The sequence below is a fragment of the Hibiscus syriacus genome, unplaced genomic scaffold, assembly GCF_006381635.1.
Source record: "Hibiscus syriacus cultivar Baekdansim isolate YM2019G1 unplaced genomic scaffold, ASM638163v2 tig00110378_pilon, whole genome shotgun sequence".
Lineage (NCBI taxonomy): Eukaryota > Viridiplantae > Streptophyta > Magnoliopsida > Malvales > Malvaceae > Hibiscus > Hibiscus syriacus.
In genome coordinates this window covers 99004-112692 of record NW_024062712.1, presented here as the reverse complement: position 1 = coordinate 112692, position 13689 = coordinate 99004, and the positions used below count along the sequence as shown (strand labels likewise).

General features: G+C 34.0%; 1 protein-coding gene and 1 pseudogene across 1 annotated transcript; both read right to left on the bottom strand.

Annotated features, from left to right (window-relative positions):
• Positions 1-690: 690 nt before the first annotated feature.
• On the bottom strand, positions 691-1164 carry LOC120121711 (annotated as a pseudogene).
• A 3369-nt stretch (positions 1165-4533) lies between these two features.
• LOC120121675 (pescadillo homolog) lies at positions 4534-8701 on the bottom strand. The gene is made up of 13 exons (XM_039140983.1): positions 8603-8701; positions 8411-8496; positions 7719-7967; positions 7511-7636; positions 7323-7407; positions 7107-7217; positions 6701-6794; positions 6290-6552; positions 6014-6121; positions 5796-5917; positions 5445-5664; positions 5125-5316; positions 4534-4686 (listed from the first exon to the last, which is right to left on the bottom strand). The coding sequence occupies exons 1-13, from the start codon at positions 8630-8632 to the stop codon at positions 4576-4578; spliced, it is 1797 nt and encodes a 598-aa protein (XP_038996914.1). The 5' UTR covers positions 8633-8701; the 3' UTR covers positions 4534-4575.
• Between the last annotated feature and the right edge of the window lie 4988 nt (positions 8702-13689).

The following is a 13689-nucleotide window of genomic DNA, read 5'->3' as shown; positions in this document are numbered from 1 at the left end:
ATTGTGAATGTCCAATACAGATGTGTCAAACAATGGTATGATCAAAGTTCAATATGTTCTTCCATGTATTTGAGTCCGATCTAGCTCAACTTTGGAATAATTGGTGCCCAATGTGATACCGGATATTGGGATCTTAGGGAAGAAAAAAACATTGGAATGTGAAAAACAAGAAATTTGTGATTGAAGATAAACACCCTACAAGCACACTCCAAAGAGAGAAACATTTAAACCAAGAGATTATATAAGTTGGCTAAATTAAATTTAACATTCCCATAACACATAATACAGCCCTGAAATTGAACCATGCTTCACTAGAACTTAATAAGCAAAGAACATCCTTTATTTCCTTGCTTGCAATTGCCTCTGAAAATTGCAAACAAATTCCCTGAGAATTGGGATTCATTGACTTGAAAAGGAACTCCAAATAGAAATGCCAAATGAGAGTCTTTAATTATACTCTTAAACTCACCATTTCGATCTTTCAACAGCTAAAATCAAGCGTTGTTATATAAAAGAAATTCAAAGAGAAAATGAAATCAATTGGAATTAATTAAGCAAACTAACAACTAATATTAACCATTCCAAGCACCTTCAAAAGAAAGTACATATCAAACTTTATAAGTTTCAGTAGCATTTAAAAATAACCAAAATTGTTCAACAATAAAAATACAAAATTCAAAACCTGCCAAAGGAAAAAATAACAAACTTAAGACAACGAAAACCCACCACTTAAAACCTCCTTCTGGGTCCATCACCTCGACCATACCCAACTTGAGAAACCACAGAAACTGGGTCAACCTTAACAAGTCGAGGAATATCAGCCATCCCAAGAACCGAAAGCATATCCAGAGTTTCTTTATCAACTTCTATTTGATCAACCTAAATTGCCGATTCATCGGGAACGAAATCCATGCTCGCTCGCGCTCTTCTTGTAGCTCAGCGAAATGCCGCGAGAAACCGGCGATCTTGTTTCGGAGTAATACCGCTCGATAACCTGACGAGACGATTTCTTCACCGTCTTCGTACGGACGCGGCCCATTGTTTGGATCGGAGGAGGAGGCGGGCGGGCGGGCGGCTAAAGTTTCTGCTGTGAGGAAACGTAGAAAGTGAATGTAATGGGTTAGTGTTGGATGCAGAAAAACCTATTCACCGCCAACGCTAGAATTAAATGCATGACCCTAATCTTCCAAATTAATCGGACGAGATTTTAGAACAAGAGGACATTAAAAAAAGTCCAAATTTAAATCCCTTTTTGTTATGTTTTTAGAAAGAGATTTTGGACATGTTTCATTAAATTCCAAAGTTTGATACCAAAAGTTCCATCAAATTTACAAGCAGATCAGTTCCTTCCACTTCAATGAAAAATCTAATTATGTTATCGCCAGATAAATATACAGTAGAAACTCTTTAAATTAATACACGGTAAATTAATAAGCTCTCTAAAATAATAAATTTGTCTGGTCCCGACTTGGGCCAATGTAAAAAATTAAAAAACTCGATAAAATAATAAGATAATAATTTTTCGTGAGATCCCTTTATTATTTTCGGTCTCAAGAAAATCATAAATTAATAATTCATAGAAACTGAAAAAAAATATATTACACTCTATTGAAATATGATTCAATAGTTGTATGTTTTCCTTTAAAGTTCAAGTCTATTTGGAGCTCATTATTAATTTAACTCATCTCTTGCAACGTAATTCTAAGAGGCATAGACTAATTTGCCTTTTTGTTTGGTATGTACAATATAATTACTTAAAAACTCTTTAAATTAATAATTATTAATTTATCGATAAATTAATAACTCTCTAAATTAATAAATTTATCTGGTCCTGACATTATTAATTTATAGAGTTTTAACTGTAATGGGTCAAAACTTGCAAAACACACTGAACCAAATTTAGGATTTGTTTCCAGCTAAAGCTTGAGTTCCTATGAATGTTTAAATTTGCATATATATTGTTGATAATTATTTCTTGTTGTTAATTTGATATTATTGATTTGGTTCACTTATTTTCGTATAAGAAATTATTTTCCAGAACCAACATGAATTCTGCATTTTTTTTTTTTGAAATCATGATTGAAGATATAGGTACAACTTGGGACACGACGTAGCAAAATCCGATGATGCAATCAGCAGCAACAGTGTTTATGAGGCCCAGTCAGCATAATCTATAAGAAGGATGAGCTGAATTATTTAGGAGTTCAAGTTTGAAAAAATTACCCTCTTGACTCCTCTCAACATCTCGAAGCCAAATCTAACCTCCAAATATCAAGAAAACGCCCTGATCTGTGTGGATCTAACACTAAAAGTTTTGACTTTTACATTTCCCGACGACGACCTTTCGAGTTCCGGCAGCCGTTCCTTCTCCAAGCCAAAATCAGAGCTATTTCTTTCTTGGTTTCTTTGTGATTTCTTGTGGTATTCGAATAGCTAATCATTGGTTCCTTTTTCTCGGTTTTGTAGGTGGCTATTATAACTTCGAATTGGGAATATTTTTCCCTTGAATCTTGCATGAATAAGAAATTTTTTTCCTCTTTCGATTCGGTTTGCATCGAAAATTTTGGGAAAGGATTGTTTCCTTTCCTTTCTTGATTTGGTTGACCAAAATCAGCTATTTCTTTCTTGGTTTCTTTGTGATTTCTTTGGTATTCGAATAGCTATCATTGGTTCCTTTTTCTCGGTTTTGTAGGTGGCTATTATAACTTCGAATTGGGAATATTTTTCCCTTGAATCTTGCATGAATAAGAAATTTTTTTCCTCTTTCGATTCGGTTTGCATCGAAAATTTTTGGGAAAGGATTGTTTCCTTTCCTTTCTTGATTTGGTTGACCTTTGTTGATTTTAATTCGGTTTCCATTTTGGGTTTGATCTTTGTTTCCAAAATGGTTTGAAATGTTCAGAAAATGGGTCTCGATTTGGCACGTGATACAACGTGTTGAGTCGTTTCGTCGGCGAGTGATCTTCACGCGTCACTTTTTTGCTTATCGATGACCTTTGGATCTCCTGGAGCATTTTCGATCGTTGGATCAAAGGGCCAAATCTAACGGCTATGGTTGATGCAGCACTCATGCTAAACTCAAAACCCTAATAGACCTCCTTTCCAACTGAGCTTGCTTGATGGGTCAGGCCTACTTGCTTGATTGTGTATTTATTTGGACCTCAACATTGTCTTGGATCATTGCTGGACTTGGACAAGATTTAAACCTAAAAAATACCAAAACCAAAATAATATTAATATTGTAAAAAAAATAATAATATTATAATACTAATATAATAATAATAATAATAATATAATATTATAAAATATACTATACTTATAATATATATTACCATATATAAGTATGATAAAATACTAAATATATAATATAATATAATATAATATAATATAATATATACTATATATTATATACTATACTATATAATATAAAATATAATCTAAATAAAAGTTTCAGACAAAAATAAGTGTCTACAATTATTTTCATAATTTATCTTTTAGATATTTTATTTTAAATATTTTATTTTATTTTTTATAATTCTCTATGCTATAAATACCATCTTAGGGTGAAGCTTGAGAAGGTACCTTCGACTCAATTCCTATTGTGATAATTGAAAAACACTTTTAACATATTCGGATAATATTTTCGATTTTCTAAAATCTTGATTTGGCAATCGACATTATCTTTAAAGATGTTTGGATTTACAGCTTGGGAGGAAGAATCAGTTGATCATAATTCAACTTTCTATGAACAAACTTAGTGGCAGTCCGCTAAGATGAATCGAGATCAAGTTTGACTCTCATTGGGACACCATAATCTGAGCATGGATTTTTCCAACGTTTAAAGTTGCATTGGAACTAATAGCAATAGCCGTGGTTAGTTTAAGTAAGGACTAAATTTCATAGATTAATTTGAGAATATTGATTTACCAAAGAGAGAAAATAAGTTACAAGAGTTGAACTTTGTAGACTATAACCGGCATATATTCAGAGTAAAATCTCTTTCGATGATCAATCAGAATTAAGGCAAAACGACGCTTGAGACTATTTTCATCTTATTAATTTTTTTTCAAAGATATACCTTGTTTTATTTCTTTACCATCATATTTCAAATCTTGATTTCTCTTTCTTTTGATTTCATCACCCCTTTTTTCTTTTCAAACAAGATCAAATCAATTTAAAATTGGAAGCTCGTTAGTCTCGGCGTATCGCATTCTTTTCTTTACTACGCTTATTTCATTTGACAGTTAGCTTGTTATGTTACCGATACAAGAAGCACTCTTACTCTACCTTTGAATTAGGGTTAGGGAAATGAAAATAAATAAAAGGAAAACAAGTTTCCTATAACGAATTTTTTTAACATTTTCTTCATCACAATAGGCTCCAACATTTTGGTTCAATGGCAGCTTCAGAACAAGGAAATAGGGGACCTAGCTTGTTTGTTTTTTTAATCATCTCAAACCATAACTTCAACAAAAATTTTGCCAGATTACAACAATTGCAGGCAATGTTCAACTTAGAATAAATAATAACTTAAACTAGCTTTGTAATCAAGCAATATTACAGATTGAAAAATACTCAAGAAAGTTGAGTTTTTTTATGCTTCTTCTCTGATTTCTGAGCTGCTTCAATATTCCTCTTCCGCTCCTTGAGTTTCTCAACATGATCCTTCTTCCGCTGCTTGCCAATCTGATCAAAGAGAAATGCGATCAAGTCAAAAACGAAGATGACATCATAAATGATGCACAAAGATTTTTAGGTGTTATACAGCAACTTTAACCTATGTTACCCGGACTCTTATTTTTTTCTTAAAGTACGCATTCAACACATCTTCAAACAAGTTACCCATGTTAGATGCCATACCATATCCAACACTAGTCTGGTCCAAATAACATGAACTTTAACCATCATCCCCTCTCATCCTTATTCTTTTCTCCAAATTAGATAATCTCTAAAAAGAGTTGACTATTGTTCACTGGGAACTACTATGATGGAATCAATGTTAAATAAATCTCTGCTGGCCGACTTTCAAATCAAAAGGTAAACCATAATAAAACTATGATAAGAGTGAATGCCAGGCCTATTAAGCTGTGACAAAAAGTCTATTATAAAGGCCAATGAAGTTACCTCGATGGCTTTAGCAAGCCCCCTCTTTCTACGTGACATCATGAGTCCCGACGGATCCTCGGGATTTGGTTCTACATCAGGAAGGGATTGTTCCTTAGACTCGGTGTTCTCGGAGTTCTGCTTATTTATACTTGAGACACCTTGAAGTTCCCTTTTCAATTCATCATGATACTGCTTCTCTAGAAGCATCATCTGCAACCAATGAAACACTTACAGTCAGTTGGGGCAAACATGAACTTCATTGGAATTTCTCATGTAAACAATACATTTTTTAAATCTCTATTGTGTATCAGGCTTCCCGTAACTCCACCACTACATACCTGTCGTTTCTTCTCAGCAGCTTCCATAGCCTCTGTTCTATTGATAAATCCTTCAGCCAGCAAAATTTTAGAGCTATCCAAGTCATCATTTCCCATACCAGGCAAAGGTTTAACATCACTTTTCACAGAAGCCTGTAGCTGTTTAATGGTCTTCGCATAATCAGGAACATAACCTTCAGCCTCATCATCGACAAAAGGCGAAAGATGTGGTGGAGGGTCCCTATTTGCAAGAAAAAAGCAATATCAAACACTGATAACGAGAGCAGGTCATCCGTTGAATCATTACAAAAGCAAAGAGGTATAACACTTGGTAATGAAAAGATATTTCATGAGTTGGTTCCCAAAATTTACCTCCCAACCATATATGGTTCAGTTGGCAAGATGACCCGTGCATTTACACAGTCAAAAACCCACTGTGGTTGAACATATTCTCTTGAAAGGTATACATGTCCTTGTGTAGGTCTGTCCACAATCTACACAGACAAAAGCAACAAGTAAAAATTGAAATCTCCAAAACCAAAATTCCCAGGTATCTACAAATGTCACATATGGTCTGTTTATTAGCACACCTGATGAGTAATGCTATCATCATTTTCAGAAAACGGGGCTCCATCTCCTTCCCAAGAAACAATACCTCCAAAAGCAGGAATGACGAAAAGCAAGGACTCTCTCGGAACCTAAACACGGAGACATTAGGAACTATCCCAACACAAATGAACTAACATAAAGAAAGAAATGGAATCTACAAATTGTACTTCTATTCTCATGTTCATCAAATTGATGAACAAAATGGAAGCAATCTTGTAATTGACATAAAATTCTTAGCAAGGAAGAATTAAACAAACCTCACGACTCAAGAAAAACTTCTTGTTTCGAAAAAGATTTTTACAGTCCCTGGTAGCTTCATCTTCTTCAATTTCACCAGATGCATCTTGAACAAGGTGCATCAGTGCACCAGGTTCATTGGCAGGCAGTTGATGCTGAAGTTGTGCAAGTCTTATGTTAGACTCCTCCTGCTCTTGATCCAATCTAGATGAACCATCAAATTGAAGTTCTTGAACAGAAGTTCTGTAGTTAGCATCAAAATACCTTGATAATGCATAGAGATCTGCAGTATTCAGAAACAGAGCACACCATCATTGACAGCCAGGAGGAAGAAATTTACAAGAATTATTCAGTCACCACTCAAAAATGAATTTAGAAAGATTGTGAAAGTTTTATACTTTAATTACAAAACATTAAGCAACAAAGCAAACCTGCAGCAAGAGCTTCCAACCGAGGATCCAGAATAGGAGGATACTTCACATTTATGGAATGATAAAGTTGAAAAATGACAAAGCCAAGAAGTGTCTGCACCCAAAATAAATACACGCCGTCAAGGAAGAAACTAGCAGTCCGAGATAACATATTTGGGGATAAAGCAGCTTGAAACAATTTACAAAAACTTAATTATGAAAGTAGCAAGGTAATACTGGAGGAAGACTTAAAAAATAATATAAAAGAAACAGTTCCTATATTCATGTCATGCTTGGCTAAAGTTTATTTTACCCTGGTTTCTCAGATATTATGACACACGTTCCACCTTTCTGACCATAAATCAATAATAAAAGACCCCGTATCCTTCAGATACAAACTTGGATGGGAGAGAGAGAGAGATCGAACCTCATAAAACTCCAAAAATGTTAACATGACATTGAAGTCAATATCATCAGTCAATACTTGTTGACGTGCATGCGGCGCTAACCATGTGATTTTTTGACCATCAACCTCAGCCTGCACAGGAAAGAGGGTAATCTTAAGAAATATGCATAATAGCACAGTAGAAAGAAAGTCTTATATCCAAACAGAAACATAATTAACAACATAATGGTGTAGTACCTGGTAATATATACCCTTTACAGCCACAAAAACCTTCCGTAATTTATGGGTACGAGAAATGTATGCTTGCCATTCATGACACAACCTGACAAAGGACCAAGAATAGAAAGATGCAACTGGTAAGACTATAGAAGGTAACAATAAACCTATACGGTCTTGCCTCTTTTCTCACTTAAAAAAATGTCAACCTTCGACAATTATGAATGCGCTTCACTTCAATTTTAAGTCTATCAATGGCAGGCAACATTGCAAACAGGTGCACCATTGTAAGAGGATCATCCAAATCTCTAAGTGCATCAATAAACGTGGGATACCTAAAATACCAAGCATATGTTAGATACTCAAGAATATTTACAAATGATGGGAAATAAAAAGCTCAAATATTGCTTAAGAAACCTATCACGGATGACCATGTCAAGCTTGTAAGAAGGTGCACGAGATATAAGAAGCTTTGCTAGCTCATCATTCTTTTTGGCCTTAGCTTTCTTTATCTTCTTTTTATATGCCCTTATTTCTCTATGCTTCTCCAGTAACGGATCATGAAGAATGTACATGACATCCTTCAAGTGATAGTAAGTATGATGGTTTCCTTTCACCTTCTTCTTTGGCTCCCTCGGGAAGACTCCTTTGTGAATGCATAACTTCCTGCAATATTGAATCTATCAAAACAGAACGATGCAAACCATATTCAAACGCAAAATAATACACCCCACCGAAACAACTCCAGATCTTCTCTTATTCCACAAATGTATCCTGTGATTGATACTTTTTTCGCTATTTTCTTACTACATCGTCGAAGTTTGATAAAAAGAAAACATTTTCAATTAAAAAAAGCAAAAAGATAAAAATGTAGCTTAACATAAAACGAAGTAGTAAACTCATACTGAAGTAAAATCATAATAATAAGGTTAAAACTTCTAAAATATTTTCAAACATACTACTTTTCACTTCAGTCAGCGAAAGACAGGTAGCGGGACTAGTAATCAAATGCTACCTGATGAACTAATCCCAGCTTAATGAAGCTCATTAGTTCCGAATTCTTAGCTACTTAATCTAAGAAGCTATAGATAATAAGAAAATGAATGAACCTGAAATCCGATAGGCTAACTTGAAGGATCTTAATAGCTTGTGACCTCGTCACATATCTCGCAGCATTACCTTCCTTTTTCTTTCCCTGTAAAATTTCACCATAACTTGTGAGAAAAAAAATCCATCGAACAAGTCTAAATATTGAAAAATTAAATTGTTAAATTGAATGTTAAAGTTTAAGAATAACTTGCCGGAGGACGGTAGTGCTTTGGTTTCCCCATAGAAAAGAGAAGTGAGAAACAGAGAACCGAGAAGGCGGGGGGGGGGCCGAAGAGGCGCAAACAGGCAGAAGAAAAATATTAGGGTTTAAAGCTTGTCTAAATATTGGAATTTAAGAACTATGACGGCGATCCGGGTCGGATTCCGTTTCATGGGCTTAGGTTTATTTGCAAACGGATTGTAATATGTGACCCAAACAGTTTTAAGGGTAAACTAAATAAATGAGTCCCTAAATTTTAGGTCTCTTGTAATTTTGTCATTAAACTTTAAAAGTTATATGATCATAATTTTTTTACATAAAATGTAGTTTGCTTCCATTAACCATGAATGACATCTGCCATAAGTACATCAGTTATAGAAGGGGGAAATCATAATATAAAAACAACAGAGAAAGTAAAGACAAAGCAAACTAAGCTAAATTGTGGGTTGTCGAATTTGTTGATCTACGAATGCCATGAACCTTGATGTGAGGATGCTCCCAAAGCAGGCGACGAGCCTCGATTAAATGGAAATTGGTGATAGGCATATCAAGTTGTGTTAGGGTCAGATGTCGAACAACATTTAGTGCATCACTCTCAATGGAAACCAAGAAAACATGTAAATCAATGGCCATTTGAATCTCATACCGAAGTGCTTCAGCCTCAATTACGATGACATTACAAGGACTAGAGAATGGAGAGGCATGACAAACAAAATTTTTGGTGGAAGCTTAAAAAAAAATAAAGATTGAACACAATAATTTTAGAGTGGTTCGACTTTCTAAATCAAAGTCTATATCAACTACCTTAGTTATTCATACTAAGGATTTCCACAAATTCACTAATTTGTATTAACCTTTGAGGACAAGGTGTAACCTTACAAGTGCCTCAATAATTATACCTCAAATTCTTGAGACACTCTCTCAAAGAGAAAATTACAAATTTGCAAACTTAGAAATATTATTTGCACAATTCAAGTACAAATAAGAACACTTGACAAATAAAACAAAAGAGTACAAAAGTGTTCTTTGAAAGCAAATAGAATATTGACTTGATTTGGGCTCAATGTGATTGTTTTAGTTTTCTTATGATCACTTGTATTCACATATGACTTGAAATCTTGTTTTTATACCTCCTTCATTCAATTTTAGATGTTTTTGTTATTGTGGGAGTTAATAGAGCTATTGGGATGAAATTCTCGCAATAAATATAGCCCAAACACCTTGAGTACCAGTACTCGTGTTTGGAGTATCGGTATTGCATGCATTAAATACAAAAATCTAATCGTTGGTGAGAGGAGAGTATTGGTATTCCACTTAGAGTATCGATACCAAAATAGCCTACTGGAATTGGTGATTGTCAAAAATATAAAGGGAGTATCGGTACTGCTATGCATTTGTACACTGTTAGAATCGATACCACATGAATAGTATCGGTACTGTTCTTGCAGTATCGGTACTACATGATTAAAAATTAATTTTTTACTCGATTAAAATTTGAAACTCTTTGTAAAAATGTTTGAAAATTAATTATAATATTTGACTTGAATTTTCAAAAGAGTAAGGAGTAAAAATGTAGTTTTGACCTTAAAAAGAATTTACATATTCAAACGATTGAATCAAATATAAACTTGAAAACTGAATCGAAAATAATCTTAAAATTTCTTTAAAATATTTATTTTTGGTATATCAAAACATCAAAGCATAGTTCAATAATCTCCCCTTTTTGCTATAACAAAACCTTTGAAAAATTTTAAGATTTTTAAAATTTTCTTGAAAATTAATACTCTCCCCTTTTTGTTAAATCAAAAAACTTAAACAAGACATAAAAACTAAGATGAGAATATCAAATATGTCAAAAGAGGTTAGTCAACATAAATTATATCTTTAAGCAATAAACATGGTCATAAAAAATATCATGTCTCAAAATATAAAATATCATAAATATCCAAATATCATAAACCATAATAAGCATCCAAATAACATAAATAAAAACATCTGATAACACAAAATATCCAAATCCAAAGATAACCAAATATCCAAATCCCAAAAGAAAACCATCTAAATAATCAAAATAAAAGTCACAAGTCTAGTCCAAATGCAACCTACAACACACTAGCAATCAATCATCTAAGGATGAAGGAGGTGGAGAGATATCTGATGACGAGGTACGAAAAGACAAGAAGTCACGAGCAAAAGCCTCAACTCTACTCGACATCGTGTCAATCCGCTCTATCAAAGTATCAAACCGAGCGTGATAGTCATGCCTTGAATCCATATACAACGACTATAGGGAGAGTTGCTGGGAGGACAACACTGAGACATGAGACTCTATCGCCAACTATCTAGAAGCGATCTCCGAAACCTAAGTCCCCAAAACTATAAAGTAAGACTCTATGGTAGCAAATTGCATACCCATAGTCTACATGAAAGTCTTAAAATAATGAGGCGTCACACTCGCATCCTTACCACCGACTCGAGGGGGATCGATAAGAACGCAGTTCACTAGATCATCGACATCGCATATCGGATCATCATCCCTGAGGCTAAGGTGCACTAGAGGTAGAACCAGCTGCTTGCTTCCATTATCTTGTCCAATTCATGCCAAGCTTTTCCCATTCTGATTTACGAAGAGATTTAAGGTCAATGTAGGAGAACAAGGGAATAGCGGATCTTATTCGAAATTTATACTGGCTTTGACAAAGAGATGGATAAGGAGACAACCATACACTAAGGTATCAAATTTCTTAGATTGAAAGTTATTGTCAACAAGATCACCAAAGACTATTTGGAGAAAATTGATTTGTTTGTTATTTTGGAAACAATGAATCCACCAAAGGTCTACGATACGAATGATAGAGAATTTACCTCAGGATAGTCGAAACCAGAAAAAGATAATAAGATGCAAGAAATGATCATGAATATCTAAGGTATTGACACTATGGCCCACCAAATAAGGGGAATCTACATGTTCTTTCTCGTTATCAATACCTTTAACCTCTAGACCTAAGTCTAGGGCTATGGAAGCGACATCTATGTGAATGTATTGCCCCATAAGATAGGAGTAAATACTAACGGTGAAACTTTGAGCTTCATAAAAAAACACAAACAATATTTGAATAGAAAATGTGAACAAGTTGTTGGTAGACAATATGTTCGATTTTAAAAGTCTTGTCTAATTTCCATGATTTGGAATTTTAAAAGATGTTTAAAGTTAAGATCATTCATGGTGGAAAGGGAAGGCATGCACTCACTCATAAGAGATAAAGTCTCAAAGAATTGTGTGTATCTATGCCAAAGTTTTTGGCGACCAAGTTTATTAAAACAAGAGTTTTGGATAGCGAGTTCATTTGGATTTTAAACGTGGTTAGGAATAGGATTTAGAGGTGGATTTTGAGAAGGAAGTGCTCGGGGAGGGGGATGAGCATGGGAAGTACATGGTCGTATTGACATTTTTGGGATAAAAATCGGTATAAACAAACCTACAAAATGAAATAATGTACATATATGCTAGCATCAAATTTCAAATCCCAACGATCATAAACTAATCAAGGTTAAAACATGAAAGTATAAGGTATAAATGTGATATATATTTGGTAAAGAAATTTGTATATATATATAACAACAAATAAAAAAATATAACATGTATAAAAATTTTGAAACAAATACACACATATATATTATTTTAAAAATTGAAATAAAAAATATGAAATTAAGGAGATTAATAGTTAAAAATAGTAGATATTGAAGCAAAAATACAATATAAACAATGCTCATAAGCTAATTTAACTTAAACTAATGAAAAACAAGCCTAAATTCGAAAAGAAAAGAAAGTAAGGGTTTTTAAAAATTTACCTTGATTTTTTGAAATGAGACAAAATGAGATGAATACAACATTAATTTGATGTTTATCTCGAATTCACCTTGCAACCGGACTAGGTAATGGTATTTGTCCACTAAACACAATAGAAGTTGAAACAATTTTACATGTTTTCGGGATTCTTCCTTCATGAAGGACGTTATTTGAGTGGCAGGTATATCAGGTGTGTTTATTAATTCAACTTCTACATCACCACTATTATGGTTGAAATCCGCACTTGCTAGGCTTGGGTTAGATGATTTTGTAGGATTATTGGTTCTCCTTTAGAATGCGTGGAATGGAAGAAATTCACTGGTGCATGATGGGAGGTTTCAACCTACTTGGGTGCTCGTTGCCAATGCCAGTGTGTCATCATGATTTTCCAACATGCCCTTTGTTTCTTATTCATTCCAGTGGAGACCACCAGATGAGCAGGTGATTAAGTTAAATGTAGATGATGCTTACAATCCAAATGCCAAGGTTGCAGCGGTGGGTGTTATTGCTTGAGACGTATCTCGATCTGTCCTTGGTGGTTTAACTACTACGTCGGTGGGTATTTATGAACCAGGACTAACCGAAATGCATAGTCTTGCTATGTCGGTTAACCTTGCAACAGAGGAAGACTGGCAGGACATTATTATTGAGTTGGACTCCACTACAATTGTCAACCTTTACGATGATGCAGATGGAGATAATTCCACAAGCGGTGCTCATATGCAAGTTATACATGAGAAGTGTACTACTTTTAATATTTGTATTGTGACATATATTCGTAGGGAGACAAAAAAGGTCACTCGTAAATTAACTCAAAGAGCCCTTGATTGTTATGCTTCCTACTTCTTTGAGTCAGTTATTCCACAGTTTATTACTCAAGATGTAAAACATGATTTGTTACCTGATTGGTTAATGGAACTTTGGGCACTATTTTCCCCTTATAGGTACCCAACCTTGTGTTGGTAGAAGGGTTCTTAATGAGGCCGTTTTCTTTAGAAAAAAAATTCGTCTTGTATCAACTTAGCAAGTTATTGGCAAAGATTATCATTAGTATATCAAAAAATATTATCATCAACATAAACTTAAACTACTAATAAATATTTACCTTTACTTTTTATAAATAATGTAGTGTCAATCTTCCCTTTTGAAAAACCTTTTTCAACAATAAAAATTGATAATCTTTCATACCAAGCTCTAAGAGCTTGTTTTAAACCATACCAAGATTTTGT